The 26,265-nt window shown below is 36.1% G+C and overlaps 1 protein-coding gene across 4 annotated transcripts; it reads left to right on the top strand.

Moving 5' to 3' along the window:
• Positions 1–586: 586 nt before the first annotated feature.
• Positions 587–25,964, top strand: KIF2C (kinesin family member 2C). Of its 4 annotated transcripts, none has more exons than XM_034414922.3 (21): positions 587–784; positions 1,942–2,036; positions 4,218–4,322; positions 7,199–7,244; positions 8,595–8,714; positions 9,678–9,797; positions 10,280–10,380; positions 11,354–11,449; positions 12,512–12,566; positions 13,038–13,200; positions 17,820–17,910; positions 18,655–18,718; positions 19,214–19,305; positions 20,174–20,316; positions 21,996–22,200; positions 22,653–22,763; positions 23,183–23,250; positions 23,818–23,926; positions 24,014–24,121; positions 24,344–24,467; positions 25,853–25,964. In XM_034414922.3, exons 1-21 carry the CDS (start codon positions 721–723, stop codon positions 25,930–25,932), a joined length of 2,160 nt encoding a protein of 719 aa, XP_034270813.1. In that variant the 5' UTR covers positions 587–720; the 3' UTR covers positions 25,933–25,964. The 4 variants fall into 4 exon arrangements, with proteins under 4 accessions (XP_034270813.1, XP_034270812.1, XP_087745776.1 ...); XM_034414921.3 differs by having other exon boundaries at positions 588–784; positions 24,011–24,121; XM_087889650.1 differs by lacking the exons at positions 587–784; positions 1,942–2,036 and adding an exon at positions 3,737–3,897.
• Positions 25,965–26,265: the final 301 nt, after the last annotated feature.

The following is a 26,265-nucleotide window of genomic DNA, read 5'->3' as shown; positions in this document are numbered from 1 at the left end:
TATTCTTTTATAACAACATACTGAATCTAATGTTGGAGCACGTTTGAAAACCGCTTAAAATAACAATGCAACTAAGATTTTCTTTTTATTTCAAGAAAATTGAAAAACTTTTTCATAAATTTTAACATGTCAAGAGTTATGTATGCCTGAAAAGGAGTTATATATATTTTAATAAATATGCTGGCATTTTCTTTCCCCGAAAATGATACTATTAATTTTGACTCCCTTTATTTTTTAGGGGCATAAAGACCAATAAAATATGAATAATATTGGTAAAATCCGGGATATTTCTATAAAGACCCCCAATTTTTTTAAAGTTACAGTCTACAGACCACAAGCCATCAAATGCATCCCCCAGAATATAGATGACACGACTTACAAACACCACGAGAACAATTAAGTGATTTACTTTCTTAGGGAGAACTACCACTTCCTGTTCTGTCTGAATCAGATTTGACTCGACTTCACCATCTTCCGCTCCCAAGCCTCTCTGGGAAATGTAGTTTTAAAGGGGAGAATGAGAGGACCTCCCACTGCATGCTGGGATATGTAGTTCTGCAAACGTTGAGGTCTCCCGACGGACGTCGTTTCCCGGCAGCCTTTTCGGCGCGCCCCATTCAAAGCGGCGGCAGTTGGTTGAGTGCTCTTGTGCGGTATCGGGTTTTGAAAGAGGGGTTGTTATAGTTTGCAGGCGTCTTGAGATTTCTCTGGCAGCGTCGTATGGATCCCAACAGTTACAAGGGCCTTCAGCCTGGCTTATCGATTAATATTGAGCGCAGCAATGGTGAGTGCCGAGAGGAGAAAGGCGATTTGCTTCGGAGCGTCTTTTTGCCTCCTTCCGTAGCCCGGATGTTCTCTGGAGGCTCCACGAGATTAATGCTCAGGGCGTTATTATCGCTTCCCTGCGGATTCGCGTGTCTGTAACGCAGAAGGATGGTGGCCGGGTTAAATTCCAGACTCTTTTCTCCTCTCCGGGTTCTTCGGGACAGAAGAGTTGTCAAACAAGCAACTTAAAGGAGGAGTCGGGCCATTTGCCCAATGTTATTCGCTGAGCAGTACCTCCAGGTGGGCTCGCTCCTTGGTGCTTTTTTACAACAGGAGTGGGGAACTATGGCCCTTTTTTGACTTGTGGACTTCAACTCCCAGAATTCCTGAGGCAGCATGGCTGTCTCAGGAATTCTGGGAGTTGAAGTCCACAAGTCATCAAGGGGGCCAGAACATCTCTGTTTTGGAGCTGAATGCAGTGAAATTTCATTTCAATTAGTGTACATTTAAAGTGACAAAGTTTTTATCCTGCGATTCTATTCTAGCAACCATGTGATAATTTCAACTGAAAATTTCACTGTGGTATTGGTTTTTCTCTCTCTCTTGCAGAACATACAAACGTGGCCTGTGTAACATTGTTTAGTATTCTTAATCTTTGGAGGGCATATTGTTTCAGCTGGAGATGATAGTAATATAGGTGTCCTGGATAACACTATAAATAAATGGCTTTTTCACAAGGAGATTCACTACACTGCCTGTGGGGTGAACTGGAAGCGTTCAAATAGATTAGTGTTCTAGATTTCACAAGAACTGATTTAATAAGCTAAGGAGTTAAAAATAGGAATGATTGATTCCATGGGTAGGAATTCTGAGGGGAAATCCAATTTAGGAAGGTTGAGAAGTTACATGACTGCACTTTGGCCGCTTGGCATCTGATCAATATTTGCTGTTTGTAGCATCCCGATCACAATTTCAAATTTTTGGCCAGAAACACTCATTTACCTCCCAATTTCTGATAAAAAGACCGTGGTCAGATCAGTGTTACTTTTTAAAAAAAATAAATATTAAATAACCTGTATGGAAATTTCCCCTCTTATTGTCTAGCTCTTATAATACTTTTCTGAAATGTCTTTTATATATATATGAATAAATAAATAAATAAATATTATCTTTTAGGTTCAGTCCATGGTGCAACTATCAAAACTGTAAGTTTGGAAAAAATGACTGTATCTGTAGAATGGACAGAAAACAACAGTCTCAAAGGGAAAGAGGTGAGAATTTGAAAGTATGATCTATGTATAAAACAACTTTTTTAAAGCTATTTAGCACACATTTCTTCCTTAATTCTGAGCTGAAGCCTGCCTTGAATCATCTATAAAACAGGCTTATGCAGAATTAGTAAGATGACTTTAACTGGAAATTATTAAATATATTTCAAAGTTATTTTGAAGCTAATCTTTTCCCATTTCATAATGGGAAGAGGTTTTTTTCATTCTTTTGCTGAAGACCAACTAAATAGCAGTTTCCCTAAAAAATGTTGACATTGTCTTATTGGAAATTTTAAATGGCAGTGTATTTTAAGAAATCATATAAAAACAGTACATTCCTAAGATTGCTTACAAGATAAGGCATACATAAATGTTTTATGTCAAATGAATTTAAGTACAGTATTCTATGCAGAAACAAAGTCCTTAAAGAAACAGAGTTACAACTTCTAAAAGCCATGGATAGAGTCTCCAGAATTATTTCAAAAGTTGCCACCAAATTTGTAATTTAAATTAAGAAAAAAAAATTAAGCATCCTAAAGCGCCAATTTGGAGATAGACTTTATATATCCCTATATACTTTCAAGCAAAATTGAGTAATCGTCATTATATTTATTTAGCAACATTTCAGTATTAACAGTTTGTCATTTGACTCTGATAAGTACATAATATATCTGCTCATGATAAATGTAATAATTGTGTTATAACTGTACGACGTTGTTTCTAAGCTGCCTGTATTACATGTGCAATAGAGCACTAAGTACTTATCTCCCAGCACTATCTTATTTTTTTTATCTCACCTTTTTTATATTTATAAATAATTTAAGTTGATGAACCTACATAGTATTTTTTCTTCTTTCTCTTTTCCCCACAACAACAACCTTATAGAGACAGAGTGTCAGGTCTAAAGTTACCCAGCCAACTTTCATGCCTAAACCAGGACTAGAATTCAGTCTCTTGGGTTCTACCCTGGTGCTTTAGCCACTAGACCAAACTGACTCTCATTTGTAGGGCATTGTAATTATTGTGACAAAAACATAGTAATTATTAAATTAAGTGTATTTGTTTTAAATATCGAAGAAGCGAAATCTGTATTTGTCTTGGCTACACTTATACATTGTTCTCTTCCTATTTGTTTAAAGAATGCACCATTAGCCCCTAGTGTGGTTCCTTATCAGAAATAGATTCTGTTGCATACTAGTGTATGAATGCAACAAGAATAACTAGTTCTGTTATTTGCCCACTGTATATTCTCCAATTATTGTTGTATAGCTTCCCCTAATTGTGCTGTATGTCATATACCTATACATATATTTCCTGCTATATGTTATATCATATAGCAGGAAATCTAAAGGCAAAGGGTTGAATTAGTAAGTTAGCTATTTAGACTACAATTCTAATGTAGTAGTCGGGAATTGTTATCCTTAATATGACAGGATTTATCATCAAGATAAACGCAGCTGTGATTAAATTAAATATCGTGTAACATGCATCTGAAACAAATATATATAAAGCTCTTATTAATTTGATATAATGTACACATTAAAATCAGAACCTACTGCTTTGTTAAACATTGGCAATTTTTCAGAATCTGATATAATATCTGTAGAAGCTGAATTGTTATGTGAAAACTAAGATTCATATGCTTGCTTTAGGTGGCTTGCAGATCAAGAAAATGGCTGTTAGAATATTGCAGCAGTAGTAATAGGATTGTGATGTCATTCTAAGTTCAAGCAAGTAGACTAGGTGGTGATGACATTCACTGTACTTCTGTAAATCATAAAACTGAAGGAGAAGTCACTTGTAGAACTTTATTCTTTTTGTCTTGGATAGTGAATATCTTTTTTGTAATGTCATGTAATGTTTGGTAAGTAATAATACTTACACTGTCTTACAGTAAATATTATGAAATCATTAGGATGTACTAAGATTTAAAGCATTTGTGGTCAATGGCTTTCTCACAGTCTTTTGAAATATACTACCTCTCATAGAACTGAAAATGATATTGGTGGATGGGAGTTAATGTCTTAATATTCAATCACTGAAACAATAATTTTACTGTTTGACTTTTAATTTGCTGTGCCGAGCAAATTATTGATTTGATTGAATTGATGATATTTGAGATTTATACTTAAGCATGCTTTAGATTTTTTCATTCTGTTTTGTGTTTTTTTTTCCTATTTGAAGATTGACTTTGATGATGTGATAGCAATAAATCCAGAATTGTCTACAGCTGCAGTTGTTGCTGATGTAAAAGAGAGCATTCTAGTTCGGAACAATGTAACTACACAGGTATATTAATCTCAAGTTATTTCTTTGATTCTTGATTAAGTATCATGATATTTAAAATGAATAAATTCAAGCAGTGAATTTACATTATACATACAGGCACACTCCTGGTTTTCATATGACACTGTTTTAGAAACAATGATTTTTCTCTTACCTGCGTTTAATTTTTACACATTTTCTCAAATAATGTACTAATTGATCCTGCGACATATGTTCTAATTGATCCACACTTTCTTGAATTATATGCCTAATCAGGTTTAATTGCTTTTGATGCTTTAATTGTTATAACTACTGTGAAATTTCTCTGTGAAATCACTAAGGATAAATTGGTTTTGAACCTATCTGATGCACTTCTATCATAGCTTGTCTCATTTTAACTGATAATCCTGAGTTGCTTATGTTATGCTTCAGCATGTGTTGAGTTTATTAATCTGAGTCACTAGGGAAGAGCTTGATGTAATAATTGGAGGTGTAATTCTTTACATATTGTCTTGAAGATTTTTTTGTGATTATTTTTTTTTTTTTTGACATCTTGCTAAATATTTCCCCCCCAAAAAGAACTATTGATCTCTACAAACTCACTGTAATTGCAATATCCCAATTATTGCCAGAATGTGGGTCAGGTCAGCTTCTAATTGCTGATTTTTAAATTGGATTGTTATAACACAATCTGATTTGGAATTCATTTCAGAAAAAAAGCCTTTTAATATATGCACAATAGACCATCAAATGTAGTCCAAATTGACAATCCAATGAAAAATTGGCTGCAATCAGATTTTATTAGATTAAGTCTTGGAAATGTTTGTAGTACAGTTGTATTAAATACTAATTGTGAGAAGGAAACTCAGGCCAATACTGTTTGAGTACAAGATTTCTTAATGCATATCTTAATGATTGTTGCAATGTGTAAACTAAATAACCCTAGTTTTGTGTAAAGTGATCCAAAATTGGTGCCTTTTAATTTTACCAAAATTTCAGCATCATTATAATATTTTTAGCATATCAAATCCATGACCCGTTGGATCATTCTTTCACAGATATGCACTTACATCATTCATGCACCTATTGCACACCCTCCCCAACCCTTGGTTTGCTTCCCTTTCATGCCTATACCCCTGCTCAGTTCTCCACAAACCTTCCCCAACCTGCACTGCACACCTGCCACACTATCCCCTACTCTTGCCATGTCTCCTTTGCCACATCTGCTTCATTCACTCACTCATACCCCTGCATAGCCTCCCCAACCCATGTTGAACCCCCCGCGCAATATCCCCACCTGATTGGCACCTCTTCCACACTCCTGCACAACCTGTGTGGTACCTCTTGCACATCCTCGTACACCCTCATTTATTTACACAGCACCTCTCTTACATCCTTGTGCAACCTTCCTGATCCAGTGTAGTACCTCTTGTGTCTTTTCAGCCCTGTGTAGTGTCGCCCCTGCATACTCCCTCACTTGGCAGCAGCCACTTACCTCCCTGCCAGTCTGGAACGTATAAATTCCGGCCAGCTTCCCCACTGATTTTGTTGGTGGAAAGCTCCTAAGGGAGTATTGGAAATGCTGATCGCATGACCGCAGCAGTATGGCAGTGCTGAAACACCTACAATTTTGCCAAATTTCAATCCCATGGGAGTCATGGGCCCTGGATCTTGGGTGCAGTCTTTAAGTTAGACCATTTGAAGCACATTGATTCAAAAATTGAAGGTTACAAACAGGCGAACAGACTTTTAGAAGTACATGGGCGCCCAAAACATACACTTAAATCATAACCCTAGTAAATAAAAAGTAAATTTTCACAAATAAACAAAACATATTTTCCAGCTGATAGTACATTTGGAATACTATATATGTTTTATCAAATGTGTGGAGAGAAAATAAATCAGCGGGAGAAATTTTTGTTGATCTGTAAGAAATCATGATTTGTTCAGCCAAGTTTAAATATTTAACTAATCTTGACGAATTGGCAAACATTTTTTTGTAATTATAAAGCACCTACTGTAGTTAAATTTATGAATATTGGAAGGAGAATTTTTTATGAGAACAGTCCACTAATTATTTTCTACCAACGCTTTATTTAATTTTATTTTTTGTGTTTATCCCAAAGTGGTATAAAACTGGCCTATGTGTATTAATTTCCAGTTTAGACTTCTAAAGAGCAACTGTTGATTAAATTAAAATATAAACTATCTTGTATAGTAGATAGTTTAGGGACAAAAAATAAGACAGATTCTAATCAATTAATAATAAATCTAATTTATTATTGGCTGTATAGATAAGCATTTAATATCAATAATCATGTATATTGATATTCGGTGTATCTTGTAAAGACAATTTGGGGCCTCCTTAGATGTTGCAGTCTCTGTAGCTGGCCACATTGGCTGTTTTGTTCCTCCCTGGCTAGAAATTTGTCTAAATGATATGTAGAGCACCAGATTCCATTCAAATATTTTTTTTATCGGCCTTATTCATTTAGATTACATTCAATTGTTTCTAAAGTTTCCGATCTATCTTCAGGGCATAAATACTTTTTGTCTCGTATTCAAGATCATGTACTTCAGCCATCAAGTTTCTTAGCTGTTGTAGGTGAAAAAGGAATTCTATGCAGGCTCAGAATTCCATACAATTGGCTGAATGGGTCAGTGGAAAAATAGTTTGTACTCTTTCCTCCTTCCCCACAATCAAATTCTTTACAACCAACATAAAAACATCACCCAGTAAAACAATTTTTCAAGAGAGTAATTTTAATTGTTGGTGTATTTTCTATTTGTTTTCAGCAACACACTGTCTCACACACACAGACACACACACACACACACACACACACAAAAAAACACTTTTTTGTTATTTACTAAATTTGGAACCTTTTTCTTAATTTTAGAGACAAAATCGCAGAACCGTTTCAAAAATACCCGGTCCCAGAGAAGGTAAAAATATTTTAATTGTATTACAAATAGTTCCAATCTTCTGTCCTGAAAATGCTTTCCTGATGCTAGTCATGTGGCACATGATCAGTAACAATAAAATATGCAAGCCTCTTAAATTAAGAGTTTTATTACAATTTCAACAGCTCAACAATTTGTGCACATTAATTCTCTGTGCATATTCAAGATTTTTTTTGAGAAGTTCTGTATAGCTATGTCGATGTCCAAGCATAGATTTGGACAAGCATTTTATTTTTAGTATTTTCCCAAGTTTTCACAACTGCAATTTAGTATGACAGCAACAATATCACTCCCACTGAATGTGTGTAATAACATTATGATCGTTCACTACTACTTAAACCATTGTTTTATCTTTATATTACACTGCAATAATTTATTTTCTTAGGAGTTAGAACATTCTAAAGATACAATACAGAACGATTAATCTTTTCAACAAATGATCTTAATGCCCAAATTCATATTCCTTGAGCAAATCTCCACTTGCTTAGTAGGATTTTCCTTCTGTTTTATATCTCTATAATCTGTTAGCGGTGTTTGTTCTGCTGATGAAACAATCCAATAAATCTTCCAATTAAACAATAGTGATATTTTGTTTCTACCACATATTATGTGAGTCTTGTGATGTGATATGAACATAAGAAACAAGGAAAATTGTGTTTAAGAATTCTCTATTGATTTGACCTTGATCAAAGGTTAATTTCATTTCGCCTCCCACCCATGAAAAGCATGATACCATTAAGAGTATTTTATGACTCTTGAATCTACTTCATCTACTTCCAGTTCTTGTCTTCAGTCATAAAGTTGAGGATTTTTGCTCATTTTTTAAATCTTCAGTTGATTAACCATCTCATATTTGTGACTGATATTTTAAATGTGCATACAGTGTATTTCATAGTAAGACATGTTTTCAATGCTCATAATTATATTGTCTGAGAGTTTTAAGTAGAAAAGTAAGTTTTTGAATAGTTAAATGCACCTTTAGTAATGGAATAACATAAATTTAACTCCCAAGATATGTGTGTTTCTGAGATTTACAACTGTTGATTATGGAACTTCAAACACCAATGCTCAGTTTGATTCAAGAACAACAAAACCCATAAAAATGACTTGTAGGAAAATTAAATTGTTCCACATTTTTGCACACATGCATAGTAACTTGTCATTTGAATAGTGACTATATGTTAGATTGTTTAGATCCCATATACTCTGACATCAGCTATATCTTCCCTCCCCACATTCACAGTCTTAAATTTGCTTCACTAAATCAATTTCTATCTTGGATTCATACTGTTAAGTTGCTTCCTAACAGTATTTTGTTCTTACTTTGAGTAGTACCGAGGTTCCAAAGTAGCAAAATGTCGGTCATAGCAGAACTACCAAACAATCTGGAAAATGATATGGAGGTAGAAACTTCTGCTTCTGTACCAGCTCGAAGCCAATCAGCTCTTCCTGGTGAGTTTGGATTAGTATAACATAATCTGACTATATACTTAATTAATGCATGTAAACTGGAGAAAGGTATTGCTCATTTCTCAATATTGAAACATAAATCAGTATTTTTGAATGTTCCCCTAAATATTTGAAAATGGATTGACATTTTAATCTAATGCCAACTGTGTTTACATTATAATTGCAAAACCAAACATTTGCTTCTATTGTCTTGATCAGATATTTTATATCAAGTAGTTTGGCAGAATTTTGTTTGTCACTGGAAGGCTGCAGAACACTGTTGTAACTACACAATTGGTTTAGTGAAATGGCAGTTTCATTTGTCTTCCTAATTTGAATCCTATAATGTGGTGGATAATTTTTATAGCCAACTAGCCAAATGTTATAGTCTTCATTGATTTGGACCTGATATCTTCCTGAGTATGACAGATACTTCTTACATCCAGGATGTAACTCATTACTCTCTGAACCTCTATGACAGTTGTCATGTGTTGGACAGCATAAATGCACAGACATACACAAATATATACATTACAATCTTATGATATTGAAGAAGAATGGAATTCTTCCAGGATTTGACTTGCAAATTTTTAAATGAAAAAAGTTCAAATTGTAGGTTTTTAAAATGTTGAGTCTATGTGTGCCATTAGGTGTCACTTTGGTTCAGAAGAATGTTGAGAAAATCTGGGGAAAATATATAAATAAAAATGGTACCACAAGAGTATTTTGGACTAAATTCTAGTGGCTTTTAGCAAATGCTTGAGTACCATTTATTTAATATTTTTTTCTATTATTTTGATAAATTAATTGAATTCTGGATATCAATTTGACAATGAGTCAAGGGAGAAATTGGAGGCCCTTTAGGAGTTAATTTTTCTTTTAGTCTGAATTAAATATTATAAGTCATGTTATTTTTTTATGCTGCCTTGGCTATTGTTTTTAATCAGTAGCTTCTTTCTTCAACAGTTGTACGACCTCGAACGCGAAATAATTATTCTTCTGATAGATGTAGTATACAACCTAATGGTAATGAAGTGACAGAAGAACCTCCACAGTCTCTCAGAATTGTGTCTGCTGCCATTCAAGGTAGAAGAATGGTGTTCAGGTTTACTTCATAATTCCTTAATTCTGTCTCTTTAGTGAGCAGTATTCAATCTGACAGAGAGCTTCTGTTACTGTCTTCTGTATGGAGCTGATGAATTGATAATCAAGTCTGTTAATTAAATCTTAGCTTTAAGTTGGATTGATTTTACCAGTCAAAACGAAAAACAAATTCAGCTCTGAAATTTAGAGTATTACCTCACATATTGGAAATATACTCAGCTGACCAATTCAGTCTGCTAAATGGTAGCAGTAAGGGGCTACTGGTCATGCTGTATGAATATATAAATTTTAACCTACATATCCTATATTAGAAGTTAATTAGTATTATTAATTGATATTTTCCTTAAGGTTAATAAAATGGTAAACTTTTCAGTTATTCAGGCCATCATGAAAATGTATAGTAGATAGAATAGCAGTTTTGAATTTACTTTGTTTTTTGTCAGTAATAATACTGCTTTCTCTAGCTCGGAGGAAATCTAATATTGTAAAGGAAATGGAAAAAATGAAAAATAAGAGGGAAGAGAAAAGAGCCCAGTTTTCTGAAATAAGAAACAGGCGTGCACAGGTAAAAATATGTTGCTTAATTCTTCAATTAAATGTTCTACGTGATTTAACAATTGAATGCTGTCAGTGTCTCAGGTAACATAAAATATTTTTGCACTCATGCGAAATATTTTGGGTTTCATGCATATTTTCAATAAAAAATAATTCTGCATTCAGTGACTAATGTCCAGTAATATAGTTCCACAGACAGCTGACAGGATGTTCCCTAGCTATAAGGATTGTACGACATCAAACATTCTGGAAAATTAATCTTCTGTATTAGAAGTAGTATTTAGTGTTGTCAAGTGAAGAATTCTGTTGAGTTCAATTCAGTTCAATTAAATTCACCACCCCACATCATCAGAATTCGTGTGACAGGGGAAATGGAACATTTTACAGTACTTTGTGATACTTTTTGGAACATGTGGCGAGTCTTTTTGCACTATACTGACTATACTTTTGGGAAAGGGTTTATGCCTGATATATGTTGCAGTAATATGTATAGGAATGCTGACTTCTTTAGATCAGCCATTTCCAACTTTGACAGCTTCCAGATGGGTGGTCTTCATCTCCCAGAATTCTCAGCAATGGCTGTGCTGGTTGTGAAATTCTAGGAGTTGAAGTCCATACTTCTGGAAGTTGCCATAGTTTGGAAATTCTACTTTAGGCCAAGGTCTATAAAGTCCTGGCCTTCCAGATGGTGGTGCATTGTCATTCCAAGCATTGCTTATGATTAGCCAAACTGTTTAATGAGAACTGGGCTTCAGCATCGGCTTGATCATTTGTACAAACAGACTGAATTATTACCTGATACAACTTTTATAAAGAAGACTACAGTCCAAGTAATACAACAGACAACTTCTAGCTGGAATTTTTGCTTAATTTGCTTTTCTATATTCCCTCTATTTTCAAATTAGCACTTCATATAGTTAAGAGGGGGGGAAAATTGGGTCCTTGGTTGTCACTAATCCAAGACCATCTATTTTATCTTACAGGAATTTGACAGTAATTGCCCAAATTGGGATTTTGCACGAATGGTTAAAGAATATCGAAATACTATTAATTGTCAATCATTATCAATGAATGATCCAGTAAGTAAAGATATGTAAACTATCTTAAATGTCTTTATTCATAAGATATATTTACAAATAATTAATTTAAAGAGGGAAAATTAGCAATTTAGGTTTCACTAGATGTAGGAGATGACCAGACTGAGCCTGAGGGCTGGGTCAAACGTCATCAGAACCTTCGTGCCCACAAGAGATCTAAGTCCAGCCCACCTTGAATTAATTTCTATTCATAACTCCGACTAATTTCCCTTGACAGTTAGTAGTTCAGATTCTTGTAGAGAGCTTAAGCTTGCAATAAATCTTTATACTCATTTGAACTGCCTGAATCTCCTGGTTTCACCAGCACTTAACATTAGACATATTTTTAATTTTTTTTACAATATTTGCTTATCTGCTTTGCCCAGATAACTTATGTGAGAGAGCAACTGAAATATTTGTAATTTTGGTCGCTGTTACATTTTTGTAAGAGTAGGGGAAACTAACAGAATCCTTATATTCAACATTCCTCAGATTTAAATTTCAGAAAAATATTGTTGAGCATATATTATCTGATGCTATAGGGAGTTTTCTTAGATTTCATGATGTTTTGAAAGAACTAATTTTATTTTTAAGTTAAAATCTTCATTACAATGACACTACTGTTTTCAATCTCTATTCATAATAATAAATGTTTAAATCCTGCTTTTTTATATAAAACTCAAGGCAGTGAACATACCTTATATTCTTGCTTATTTTTCCCCACAACAACCTTGAGGTTCACATTTTGTGGTCATGTAGAGTTCTTAACAAAGTGTCTTTTCTGATGAGCATTTTTATGCTTTTTGTTCTTAAAACATACATGGATTCTGGGGTGCCACCTGTGTATGTGTATATGTTTATCAAAAAAATCAAGATGATGGCCACAACTACATAATCAAAACCCTGGCTCTTTTTGATATGTGTCATAAAAAGATGGCAGACACAGCTGTGCCTGAAATCTTAACTTTTTTGATATTCCCTTTCCTCACGTGGACAACCATGAGGGATTAGTGAGAAAAGTTGTCTGATCTTATCCCTTAATGCAATCTGCAATCTTCTTTTAAGATAGAAGAGCATAGAATTTGTGTCTGTGTGAGAAAACGACCCTTAAATAAGCAAGGTAAGATGACATTCAGTACTTAGCAATTCATATTTCAATTCACTGTTGTTCCTTATAATGGGTTCTTTGTTTCTTCAGCTATTATGCGTTGGAAGCTAGCATACCATTACTGAGTTAAAATATCATTTTAAAGCAATGTCAAACGAAAACAGGAAAACAGGGAAGAATACATTTCTGTACTAATAGACCCCTTGAACAAATCTTGGGGGTGCAGTGGACAAGAGTTATAATTTATCACATCTAATTTTAATTATCCTATCACTTTGAATGAAACAAACTTCTTTGTTTAAATATTTTTCTTACACTTCCCATAGCAATCGTAATTTTGCCCCAAAAATTCTGTACTAAGGCTATTAATCTTCTGCAATAATAATCATACACACTATTGTCTTCGTAGCACGTTTAAATGCTTGTGGGGTTCACAAAATCCTATTTCATTGAATTTTTTTCTACTTTTTTCCTTGTAAACAGAACTTGGAAAAAAAGAATGTGATATAATCACTGTTGTTAGCAAGAACAGCATCCTGGTGCATGAACCAAAGATGAAGGTGGATCTGACAAAATACCTTGAAAACCAGCCTTTTCGATTTGACTTCTCGTTTGATGAAAAAGCTACTAATGATATGGTTTACTGGTAATGCATATTTTTTCTCCTCGCAGAACAGTGACACTTTGCAAAGTTAACAATAGATACTGAGGACTACATCATACATGATGCTTTCTGAGTGCTATGCTGCCAAAGAGACTTTGTGAAATAAGAATTTTGCTCTTTGTATTTGCTGTTAAACACATATCTTTTTTTAAGAATCATTTTTTATCTCTATAGGTGGCATGTGTCTTCCTCAATTTCAGGTCCTCTATCAGAGGCCTGGGAGTTTGAGAGTTCTGCACAGTATCTTAGCTGTTCCTAGTATTGCACTCTTCTGGACAAAAAGCTCTGATGTTGTTCTTGGGATCTGTTGGAGCCACTCCCCCAATTTAGGAGTCACAGCCCTTGAGTGCTTCTACTACCACTGGGACCAGTTTAATCTTTTCTTTCCATGTTCTCTCTAGTTCTTCCATCAGGCCCTTCTCCACAACCTTCTCCAGCTTCACATACTCTTTCCTTACATTGCTGTCCCTTGGCACTGCTATAATCTATCACCACTGCTATCTTCTGGTCTCTGCCTTCTACCACAATGACTGGTTGATTGGCCAGTACCTGCCTGTCTGTTTGGATCTGGAAATCCCACTGGATATTAGCCCTGTGATTCTCCACAACCTTCTGTGGAACCTCCAATCTGGACGTGGGTAGTCTAGCCCATATACTGTGCAGATGCTCCTGTACACAATGACAGCTACTTGGTTGTGCCATTCAATGTATGCTGTTCCTGCCTGCATCATACATCTTGCCACTATGTATTGCAGTATCTCTGAGATCTCTGTGCATAGTCTTCACCTTGGATTCTACCTAGTGTGGTAGACTCCTGCTTTTATGGATCTTGGTGCTTAGTGCTTGTTCTTGTGCTGCTGTGATCAGTGCCTCAGTGCTGTCTTTTAGTGTAGCCTTTTACAGCCACTGGTAGAATTCAGCTATCTGTTGATGGTACATCACATACAAGACCTTGTCTTGCTATGGCACCTCCTCTGCTTGATCTTCCATGTCTATTGTCTATTCTCTCAGCATCTTTGGATGCCACCTTACTGATGTACTCCTGAATGCTCTGATTTTGTCCAGGACAGTGGCTTTGACAGTCCCTAGACCAGTGTTTCCCAAACTTGACCCTTTGAAGATGTATGGACTTCAACTCCCAGAATTCCTCAACCAGGCATACTGGTTGGGGAATTCTGGGAATTGAAGTCCATGCATCTTAAAATAGCCAAGTTTGGGAAACACTGCCCTAGACCCCACTGGACTTGGGATGGAAGCCTTCATATATTTGAGAAGTTTCACATCAAAAGCTTCTGCGTCCTTCTTTGGCCATCTTACTGCACCAGCAAAGTATATGATAACAGGCAGTGCATAAATAAATATTTATGGTTGGATCTTGTATTTCCCATTGAGATCACTCTACGGGACCTCATCCTTTGGTGGTACTCAAATGTTGCTGTCTTTCTTGCCTCATTTAGTTCTCATATGACTGTGGTATACAAAGGTACTTGTAGCTGTTTGCTTGTCTGGCTCACTGGTAGTTTCACCCCTCTTGACTACCATACAGCGGCAGCCACACTTCTCCAGTCCAAATGACATCCCAGTGTATTCACTGTAAATTCATGACAGTTGAATCAGCAAGTTGATTTCTCATTCACTCTTAGTAGTTACCCTCTTGAATGTGTATCCATATCCAGTCCTTGTGATTATCTGGTTGAGGGAGTTCAAACCTATGCAAAAAACCAGCGGGATCAGTGCATCACCTTCTTATATGCCGCACTTGATGGCCACTTGTATGAATTGTCTTGAGATGATTTCCAGTGCTGTCTTCCTTAGTGGCCTCTTCATTTTGTAGACTTTCTTGTAGTCAGTCCTGGCTGTGCTCAGATTGGTTGGTCTAGATCTTGAGTCTTGGACTCTTATCTATGAACAGCTGGTGGTTTGAACTTTAGGTGTTTCTCCCAATTTTTGGGCTATGCTCATGTACTGTAGCTTGACTGTTATGATGCCTGATTAGGACTTCCCATGTCGTGGAGAGGCAGATAATTGGTTAATAGTTGGACAGTGCTGTTCCTACCGTGTTTCCCTGAGAATAAGATCCTGTCTTATATTTTTTTGAACCCCAAAATAAGCGCTTGGCCTTATTTTCTGGGAGGTCTTATTATTTTGGGATGCATGGAGCAAGATGGGGCTCCTCTTGCCGTCTTACCTGATTTCCAACTCTGTGTTTAAATATTTTTTGGGAGGGCTTATTTTTGGAGGGAGGCTTATTTTAGTGCATGCGCTCAAAAGCCCGATTGGGCTTATTATCAGGGGATGTCTTATTTTCGGGGAAACAGATAGTGGGAGTCTTTCATGATCAGCACTGTCTTTCTTTGTGTTAGCCAGTCTGGGTGGGAACCTGCTGCTAGCAGCTGGTTCATCTATGCTAGTAGGAATTTATGCACTGCTATTCGTTTCTTTAGCCAGTAAGTGTGGATCATATCTGGGCCAGATGCTGTCCAGCTTTTCATGTGCTTGATTCACTGTTGGGTGTCTGCTATTGTGATGGTTTCTGTGCTGGGAAACCTGCTTTCAGTCCCTGCAGCCACTCTGCACTTCATTTCATTTCATTTCATTTCATTTCTTAAATTTTTATACCGCTCCGCTCCCGAAGGACTCGGGGCGGTGAACAGCCAGGATTAAAAAACATACAATATAAACATTAAAATACTTTAAAACATAATTAAATCTATATTGGCTTCCCCCAATTTAAAACCCCTTACCCATAAAATTAACCAATTAAAAATTTTAAGCCAGCCCGGCTTGCTGAAATAAAAAAGCCTTCAGAGCCCGGCGAAAGGTCCGAAGGTCCAGGATCAGTTGTATCCCTGGGGGTAGCTCATTCCAGAGGGCGGGTGAACCCACAGAGAAGGCTCTTCCCCTGGGGGTCACCAGCTGACATTGCCTGACCGACGGCACCCTGAGGAGACCCTCTCTGTGGGCGCGTATTGTGTTAGTGTTCTCCCTTTCTCCGAACTATTTCTCCAGTAGTATTCAGTTTCTGCTATGGGTGGCTCAGCTGTTACTGTGTTGTTGCATTGCAGTTGGGAGTACACTTTGGACGGTTGTTTGAAGAACAGAGCATTTATCTTCTTGGCCTCTACTTCTCTTGTGTACCTCCTTAGCTTGGAAGCCAGTGCCGTGAGCCTTTGTTTAGCAGTCTCTAGGCCTCAGATAGAGTCAGTCCCTTGAATTTTTTCAATAGCTGAGTCTTAGCTTTAATCTTATATCTTGTTAAGTCTTATTCTGAATCCTTCTATAATTCTTATTCTTATTCTATAATTCTTAAGTCTTATTATATCCTTCTATAATTCCACCTATTGACTATCCTCTCTCTAAGTTGCTTTAATCGTAGGCTCTAACATCGTTTTTTTTTTTTGGTGGGTGGAGGGAGTATGTACTGCTGTTATTTTTGATTGTGTAGCCAAGCATCTACAGGATAAACGGTGGCTATAGTGTATATCAGTTTATTGGTTTGAGTTATAGTAGTAGTGGGGATTATTGTGACGGCTCTATTGACATCTTTACCTGATTGGCCAAGTATCTTGCTCCTATGTATATTTAATCTGTAAATTGTTAGTATTTTTATTGTTTAAATTTTTTTAGTATATTTAATTATATATTATAATTTATATATATATAATTATAATTAAATATATCATTTATATATTTAATTATAATTATAAACCTGCCCAGAGTCATTAATTGAGATGGGCAACTATAGAAATTGAACGAACAAGCAAACAAATAAAGATTCTAGCATACTGTCCAATGGTCATAAATTCATGTCAAGTGTCAAGTGTCCAAATTTTGATACGTGACCATGGGGTTGCTGAAGTGGTCATGTGAAAAACGGTCATGTTACTTTTTTCAGTGCTGTCAGGACTATTTTTATACATACGTATTTATTGTGTGGACTTTGCTGACATGGGCTTTTCTGGTAAATGTAATAGAAATGTTGGTTGTACACTCTCACATATATGAAAGAGACCAGATTAAGCCTTTGAAGTACCTGAAATTTTTGCAGTATGCAGCTACTTCAATGCTTTGAAGAGGGGTGTTTCACCTGTGTTAATGTGTTTCAAAAATTTTGTAAACATTTTGAATATTTCCACAGCTGCATTTTGCAATAATTCTACATTCTGGAATAATAGAACAAAACTTCTCATTAAAATACACCTAATGTGTTACTTTCCATAATCATGCTTTGACATAGAGATAGAGCTGTTTTAAATGCTTCTTTGGAAGTGACAGAAATTAATCTCCCATGGATCCATGGGCAACCAATGTTTCTTGAATTCCCCCTTTTTTTGCCCATCGGAGGATAGTGAAAATTGTCCGTATTTAGTGGAAGATGTCTCTGGCAATGGACCTCACTCTGCTTAGAAGGAAATTCTGCTCTTGTGCTATCCTACTATAATTGTTGACCTTTGTGGACTTGTGATCCTGAAAATGTCTAAAATTTTGATTTGTGTCAATATTTTATTGCCCACAGATGTAATTGCTGCTGATAATATTTACAGATTGTTTTTTATAGTTTCATTCATTGATGTTTTCTATTTGTTCTTATGCTTGGTCAGGTTTACTGCTAGACCACTTGTGCATACTGTTTTTGAAGGAGGGAAGGCTACATGTTTTGCCTATGGCCAAACTGGTAGTGGAAAAACTCATGTGAGTGTTGGCTTCTGTTATATTTTTAAGTTTCATTTCCCTGAATTAGTTAATAACTTGAATCAAACAGAAGTAGTCTAAACTACTTCTAAATGGTTATCTGAAAAATTCTTGACTTAAAAACATAGTACTTTTACAGTAGTTTATGAGTGCAAACTTGATGAAATTGGAAACTCATCATATCTGCCTTGAATTTTGAAAATGGAATGCTTGATTTGTATGCTTCCCCCCCCCCCCGATAATCTGTAGATGAACAATAAAATATTTTATTTTAGCTTGCTAAAATTTGTCTGTAGTTAGTAGAATTAAGGAGGGATAGCCTGCTCTAATTTCAGTCCATAGTGTATTGGTGTGGGAGGGGGAACAGATTTTGATAAATGGAGAGCCAAATACATTTGGAATTATTTATTAATCTATTATTCCTGTGCAGTAGTCCTGTAGTATGATTAGTACTAATAGCATTTTTAGTAGTAGTATGTTTATGTATATAACAAAGCTTCTATTTCAAGATATAAAGAAACTTTTGAATTATGACTGAAATTTGCAAATTTGAAACACTCATACTTTCATTTATCTCTTTATAGAAAAGTAGGTGTAAAAGTACTTTTTGAACAAGTTATTAAGTTGGGTAGTATCGGCAGTAATTAAATTCTAATTTGTTTGAAAATAATCAAAGTGGCAGATAATGAGATTCCCATTCAACTGTTAAGAACATGTCTTCTAATATATGTTCCTTTTTTTTAGACTATGGGAGGAGACTTCTCTGGGAAAGTACAGAAGGCCTCAAAAGGAATATACGCTTTTGCATGTATGTTACTATCACAATTTGAATATTTTAAAAATTAAATCAATAACTTTGGACATCATGCTTCCCCCCTCAATATTAAGTCTTGGACACAATGCCCAAAATTCCTATGAAAGCTGTTGCCATATTAATTTCTAATATGATGGAGGGAGAGCTATTAAATACATGGGGAATACCATCTCCACTGAATGCAATTAAATTTATTTAAGATAAATTTAGGTTTGTCTTGGTCCAACTGTTTTTTTGACTTTGGTCTCATGATAAAATGTTCAAAGACCAAGCATTGTCTATATGCTCTCTGCTGCAACAACATTAGATTAGGATGTAAGAAGCCTATGTTAATTTTCCCACAAATTACTAGTTAAATATTGTGTGATTGCTAATACCCCTATAGTTTCCAATATAGTTGTTGAAAGAAGCAACTGTGAAAAAACTCACATGAGCTGAAAGTGCATAAGCTTGATACAGTCTTGTTTTGGTGTTTTCTTCTCTTACTAGCACAGGATGTATTCCTCCTTCAGAATCAGCCACGGTATAGGGCCCAAGGCCTAGACATATATGTGACCTTCTTTGAGATATATAATGGAAAGGTGAGGCCATATATATTTATGTGTTATTCATGAGTGCAAAAAAAAGGATTTTATGTAAAGTCCCATATAAAGTCTTTTGTATAAAATGTATTGCTGTTAGGGAATTGAAGGGATTGATAGTTCTCTTGGCTTGGATAAATTGGCAAACTCATTTGGCATTGGTGCATATCTTGCTTGCTCTTTGGTCCTTCTGTATTAGCCAATGAAACTTGGCTAATACAATGATAAAATACACTTTTATCACCATGTTGTTAATCTAGTCTAAGTAGAGACCTTTCAAACATCTGAATATAGTTTTGTCAAACTATAACTGGATATGAAGATCCATGCTCATACTGGATATTTGAATAACAATCATTATTACACAGGGAACGAATCATTACTATAAGAAAGGAATTAAGATAGCTATTGGGTTTAACAATACTGTTCCAGCTACAAGTTGCAAAAAAACAATTTCTGGTTGCTGCACAAAGCTCAGAAGAGACTTGGCCTCTTCTTTTTTAAATTTTTTTTTTATTAAACAGTTTTTTTTAAAAAAAAAAACCATAAAGAAATATTAACACTTTCTTCTTTTCAACAGTTTCACGTCATTAATCCATACTTATACATTTTCTCTCTCTTATCCTAGTATATCTTTTATATATATATTTCTAATATGTCATATATATACCACTATAGTGTATTATATTATTCTAATTGTTTTATATTACATTACATTAGACATAAACATGTACCCAATTTCCACAATTTTTGTTTCTTCCCATTTGTTCTTGAATTTCTACTCCTAATTCTTAAGTGCTTCAGTTTGTACATTTCAGTGTCTTCATTTTAATACATACTTGAATTAGTTTGTTTTTTCTTATTTCAGTTATTTGATCTTTTAAACAAAAAAGCAAAGCTGCGGGTGCTGGAGGATGGCAAACAACAGGTCCAGGTTGTTGGCCTACAAGAAATGCGTGTGAATTGTGCTGAGGATGTTATCCGAATGATTGAAGTAGGAAGCGCCTGCAGGTTAGTTGTTTTTGGGGCCATGTTTTAGCTTAGCATGTATAGTGTTTTCTTAACATGTCCAGGTTTATTGGGGAGAAGGGAGTATTACGTAAGAGTCGTGATGGCGCAGTGGTTAGAAACCAGTTTTGCAAGTTAATTCTGCTGACTGCCAGGAGTTTGATGCTGACCTGTTCAAGGTTGACTCAGCCTTCCATTCTTCCGATGTTGATAAAATGGGGAGCCACTTTATTGGGGGGGCAATATTCTGACTTTGGAAACTGTTTTAGAGAGGGCTGTAAAGCACTGTGAAGCAGTATATAAGCGGTATATATTGCTATTCTTGCTCTTCGTAATTGTAGAGGCTGGATATGGCACAATTTTTAGGTTCTAGGTGCTAAGATATCCTATAGTACAGGTATGTTTACATTATAGAACGAAAAAATACTTGTTCCAAGGAAACAATCTGCATCAAATTCTATAAAAAACATTTTAGTTGTTTTTATACATTTTTAAAAATGCAATAATATTTTGGTGATTAGAAAAACAATTCTGAGAGAAAGATGAAAAGAATTAAGCAAATTAAGGAAGGTGTTTTATCATTTAAAATACAGAAGTGTCACTTTGAATAGCAAAGTATCTTTTGGAGTCATTATGAAGATTAATGACCTTCATGATTTGATAACGTTTTAATATTTACACTTTGAAGTGGGAACATTAATTGAAATATGATGTTAGATAGGATGGGCCCAAATTATGGGAAGAAAGATAAAGCATGTAGGACACTCATTGCATTTTTTTAAAATCAGAGATTAGTATTATTTGCACTAATAGTACAAGGGAAATTGTAAGAAAGAAGCTATACTTCAGTGAATTACTTTAGAACAGTGATGGAGACAAGCCATTATAGATTCTTGTCCATTTGAGTTAAAAGTAAGAAGAATGGGTACTTTCTTAATGCCTAATACAGTGATGGCTAACCGTTTTGCCATCGCATGCCAAAAGCGTGGGGCGCGTGGGGGAGTTGCGTGCATGCGCGCGTGCCCATACCCATAATTCAATGACACCCTGCGCAAGCGCATGCGACCCGTGTTAATCCCGCTTTTGGCACATGATGGCAGAAAGGTTAACGGTGGGCCCAATAGGCCCGGTAGGCCCATTATTTGCCCTCCCCAGACTCCAGAGGCTTTCTTGGAGCCTGGGGAGGGTGAAAACAGCCTTCCCCAACCCCCCAGAGGCCCTTTGGAAGCCGGAAGCGGCCCATTTCCTGACTTCCAGTGGGCCTGGAAGGCCCAAAAATCAGCTGACTGGTGCGCACATGCGTGCTGGAGCTGAGCTAGGGCAATGCTCACGTGCCCACAGATATGGCTCCGCATGCCACCTGTGGCACCCGTGTCATAGGTTCGCCATCACGGGCCTAATAGATGCTCTGAATGCCTGCCAGGCACAGAACTAGAGAGGACTGTACTTCTCTTACTTTGACCAGTTAGGACGAGGCCCTTCCAACTTTAAAAGTGAAAATTAAAAGGCAATTAAATTCTATATCCTTTGCCTCTTGCCTGATTGCTGTTTAGCCATAGCATCTGGTTGGCTACACCACAGCATGATGATGATGACGATAAATTTTTGCTTGGTAAGGCTAACCAAATCATACTGTCTTCTACCGATGTATCATGTAATTAATAATTCTATTAACATTATAGGACATCTGGACATACATTTGCCAATTCCAGTTCCTCTCGATCGCATGCTTGCTTTCAAATTATTCTGCGTAAAAAAGGAAAGCTTCATGGCAAGTTCTCCTTGGTGGATTTAGCTGGCAATGAGAGAGGGGCTGATACCTCTAGTGCTGATCGTCAGACACGGATGGAAGCAGCAGAAATAAACAAAAGCTTGCTGGCGCTAAAGGTACAGATTAGAACAGGAGTGTCAAACTGGATTTCTTCGAGGGCCGTATAAGCATTGTAGTTCTCTGCGGGGCAGTGGGGGGGACGACGACGGATGCCTCCTGCAGCACCCTGCCGGCCAAAAGAGTGTTTGCGGCCAGTTTTTCGGCCCATTTTCGGCCAGCAGAGTGCTGCAAGAGGCCATGGATGGTGAAATAGAGGCACGGGGCCCATTATAGCCACCAGAAGCACCGTAGGCCAGTCCTGCGGGCCTGGAGTGTGATACCCCTTGACTAGAACATAATACTAGCATTGTTAGTGTACGATTGGCTTCAGTAACAACAAAAGTCCTATTGTCCTGTTGCCTAGATAATGTCAGGTCTAAGTGGACACAATCTTTCTTTGCTACTGGTTGCTTATGGCTCTGAATGCATGAACAAATTACTACCCTTGACCTTTTTCCCCACCTTTTAGGAATGTATCCGTGCTTTAGGTCAAAATAAACAACATACACCTTTTCGGGAAAGTAAACTTACTCAAGTGCTGAGGGATTCTTTCATTGGAACAAATTCCAGAACTTGCATGGTAAGTCAGTCCACTTTATTTCACAGGGTTATTTTGTGGGGAATATAGCAGGAGGAGTATTAGGTATATTTGCCAGTTTGAGTTACTTACAAAAAATAAAGGCAAGACAAACGTCTTTTAAAAAAGTTGTGTAGGAAGTCTTATGATAATACAAGAACTATTGTGTTGTTTCATCAATCTATATCAATTTACATTTTTGGAAAAGTTTTTTAAACAATGTTAGTCTGGGCATATTTAATTGGAAAAGTTATAAGTTTGTGGACCCTAAATTCTGAATAATTATTCTAAAAAAAAATCTACAAAAGTTTAAATGCTTCATTATAAAAAAGGCCAAAAAAGCAGAGGTGACAGTACAAGCAGGTAGATTAGCAGAAGGTGAGAGCTGAGTGCAAACTGGTAATAATTTTGTTTCCTTTTAGATTGCAATGATTTCCCCAGGCATGAGTTCCTGTGAATATACTCTAAATACCTTGCGATATGCTGATAGGTGAGTGATATCTGTACTTGCAAATCTCACCATATCTTGGGGACAAAATGGGAAAAGAAATTTATGGGTTTTTTTTTAAGATTGCCATTTCTAAATTGTTTCAGTTTCTAATGTGGTTCTCTCACAGGAACCAATTTAGAAATGGCAAACTCTGCACTGAGTTTCTGATAAAAACAAATTGGTTAATTTTTTTCCCTTGCTCAAAAAGCAATCTATCAAAATGTCAAAAATCCCCTTAAATGTAGACATGTCTCAGTAGCAACTTAATTTCAGGAAGTACTTGCTGTATCAGCAAAAGAAGAAACAACTGATTATCAGGACTATTGTAGTCAAATTTGCACGGGAAGGAAAGCCTATTCCAGTTACTCCCTGCATCAGATAGAATTTTTTCATTCTGCTCAGTCCATGTTGTCCTACTTGAAGAAATGAGTGCAGGATGTTTGTTCATATGAAACAAAAGCTGAAGTACTAGTCCTGTGCTTCTTTATCTGTGTTATGTATCAGACTGTCTGAGTTCTTTATTTCAACAGTTGGATTTGTATTGAAATCCTTCTGCTCTGTTTCTAGAGTGAAGGAACTTCCTAGCAATGGAACAGCTGGTGAGGCACAAAACTGTATGGAAACTGAGAGTGAAGAGTTTGAGATTAGCAGAGAAGAATCGGACCATATTCTTGAAGTATGTATATGCATAGCTTAAGTCCAATTTATTTAGGAAAACAGGACTTGGTGCAAGTGTGCTAATATTTTTCCTTGTGAATAGCAGCTTTCTGAAGATGAGCTGTCTCCTCATCTGTCCAGTTTTCGTGATGCTCTCACCCGGATTAGTGAATTTGAAGAGAAAGCAATAGAAGAACTTAAGGAAATCAGGGAGGTATAGTTGAATATTCAAAACTTAATAAGATTCTGTTTTCTAAAGTGACTAATATTTTTGAGGTATTTTGGTGTAGATAATAAAATTATGCTTATGTCTGTGGAATGATGCTTATTAACAAGAAAACCTCACATATTCTTACTAATATTGATTTTTGTCAATTCAGTAAATTTGTTTTATCTGACAAAGCCATTCCAATTTTCTTATAAATTCTGCATTCAGAAAATGAACGACTGTAACTATCTCCTGGACATTGCGGAACAACCAGAATATGACCTAGAGGCCTTTGTGTACCAAACCCAATGCTTCATAAATGAAGGATCCAAAAGCTTCCTCAGTCTAAAAGGTACAAAGTTGCATTTGCATTCATCTTGAATTATTAATTTAGCTTTACTACTAAGTTTTGCAAATTGCATTCTAAGTGACTGTTTAGTCACTAAGCAGTGACTGATTATAGCTTTATAAGCCTTCTTCAATGATAATACTGAGCAGTCCCGTTGTCCTTGACTGACTCTTACACTCTCCCAACCAGAACCCTGAGCATGATGCTCTTGCATGAACAGTAGGAAAAGTATACAGACTATGATGGTCCAGAAATTATTTTGTGTGTTTAAAAGTGGCTCTTATGGAGAATCTTGAAATGGCTTGAGTAAAAATACTATTTTTAAGCTAGGCATAGAATCAACAAATATAAGAATGAAAGTTAGAATTGATAATAAAAGTGATGGCCTTCTGCCAAACTAAGGGAAGAAATTAAGTTAGCATGAAATGGAAGAAGTTTTAAATTGGAATGAATACTGAGCTTCATCTGTATATTAGCTGTCCTGCATGCGAGGTGCAGCTGAGTTTATTTTTTTTCCAGTCATTACAAAAGATAAACCGGGTATAAAATGAGGACCCAGGTTGCTGGGGGCAATATGCTGATTCTGTAAACCATTTAGAGAATGCTGTATCACTATGAAGCAGTATATAAGTCCAAATGCTATTAACACCTGAAAAAGTAGAAGCAATTAAAATCCCCCCCCCCTGTAAAATAATGAAAGAAACCTCATGCTGTGGTGCCTGTGAGAGTCATTCTAGCACAGAGGTGCACTTTATTTCAGGTGTATAGGGAAGACCAGCATTCTCATTTCCATTTGTCCTAGTCCAATTAATGTGAAACTCCATGTTTTCCTAATGTTCCCCAACACTGTCAAACTATTTACTAAGATTGTATTACTATTATTCTTCTCATCCTTCCTATTACCTATCTCCTCCCACTTATGACTATAACCATGTTGCTTGTATCTTTACAATTTATATTGTTCTGTTGTTTCCTAGTATGATTTGATTTCTTATTAGTAACTTATGACTGTCACTAAGTGTTGTATCTTATGATTCTTGATGAATGTATTTTCTCTCTCTCTCTTTTTTTCTTTTATGAACACTGAAAGCATATGCACCAAAGACAAATTCCTTGTGTGTCCAATCACACCTGGCCAATAAAGAATTCTATTCTATTCTATTCTATTCTATTCTATTCTATTCTATTCTATTCTATTCTATTCTATTCTATTCTATTCTATTCTATTCTATTCTATTCTATTCTATTCTATTCTATTCTATTCTATTCTATTCTGACTCATGGGGAATTATTTCCTTCCAATAGAAAGGAAGGAGCTTTTTCTGAATTCTCTTACAATCTGGACTTCACTTTGACTTGCCTGTTTTCTCCTTTTTCACTTTCCACAGAGACTCTAGACGAACTGACGCTAGCCATGCAAATGGAAGAACAAGCCAGCAAGCACCTGAATCAACGTCAACTTCAATAACTGCCCACCTGTTAAATGAACCTTTGCCCCTCTCTATTTGTCTGTCACTTATTTGGTTGGCAATTAATGCATTTTAAAAGCAAACAGATAATCCAGCCTATCTGCTTTGAATGAGTCTTTTAAACCTGATGCAGGAAAGGGACAGCTCTTGGCCAGAAATTTCTAGGACTCCCCCCCCCCTTTTACAGTACTGAAAGCTGCATAAGGAGGGCTTATTAGTGTTACCTGTTAAACGTGTGCATATTTCTAGTGTATATAGAATTTTTGACTAAATATTTTTATGTTACCACTAAGCGCAAACCAGTGGATCTTAAACTGGATTTGCTGTTCTTA

This window comes from Pantherophis guttatus, chromosome 3 (genome assembly GCF_059756535.1).
Source record: "Pantherophis guttatus breed Tessera chromosome 3, ASM5975653v1, whole genome shotgun sequence".
Classification (NCBI taxonomy): Eukaryota; Metazoa; Chordata; class Lepidosauria; order Squamata; family Colubridae; genus Pantherophis; species Pantherophis guttatus.
Note: the sequence above shows the minus strand (reverse complement) of the source record. Positions and strands in the feature narration are given on the sequence as shown.

Excerpts from the sequence above, each read along its gene's own strand:
- KIF2C (XM_034414921.3), top strand. The coding sequence starts at position 721 with ATGGATCCCAACAGTTACAAGGGCCTTCAGCCTGGCTTATCGATTAAT. Across the intron at positions 11,450-12,511 it reads CATTATCAATGAATGATCCA|ATAGAAGAGCATAGAATTTG; the intron begins GTAAGTAAAGAT and ends TCTTCTTTTAAG. Across the intron at positions 24,468-25,852 it reads AAGCTTCCTCAGTCTAAAAG|AGACTCTAGACGAACTGACG; the intron begins GTACAAAGTTGC and ends CACTTTCCACAG.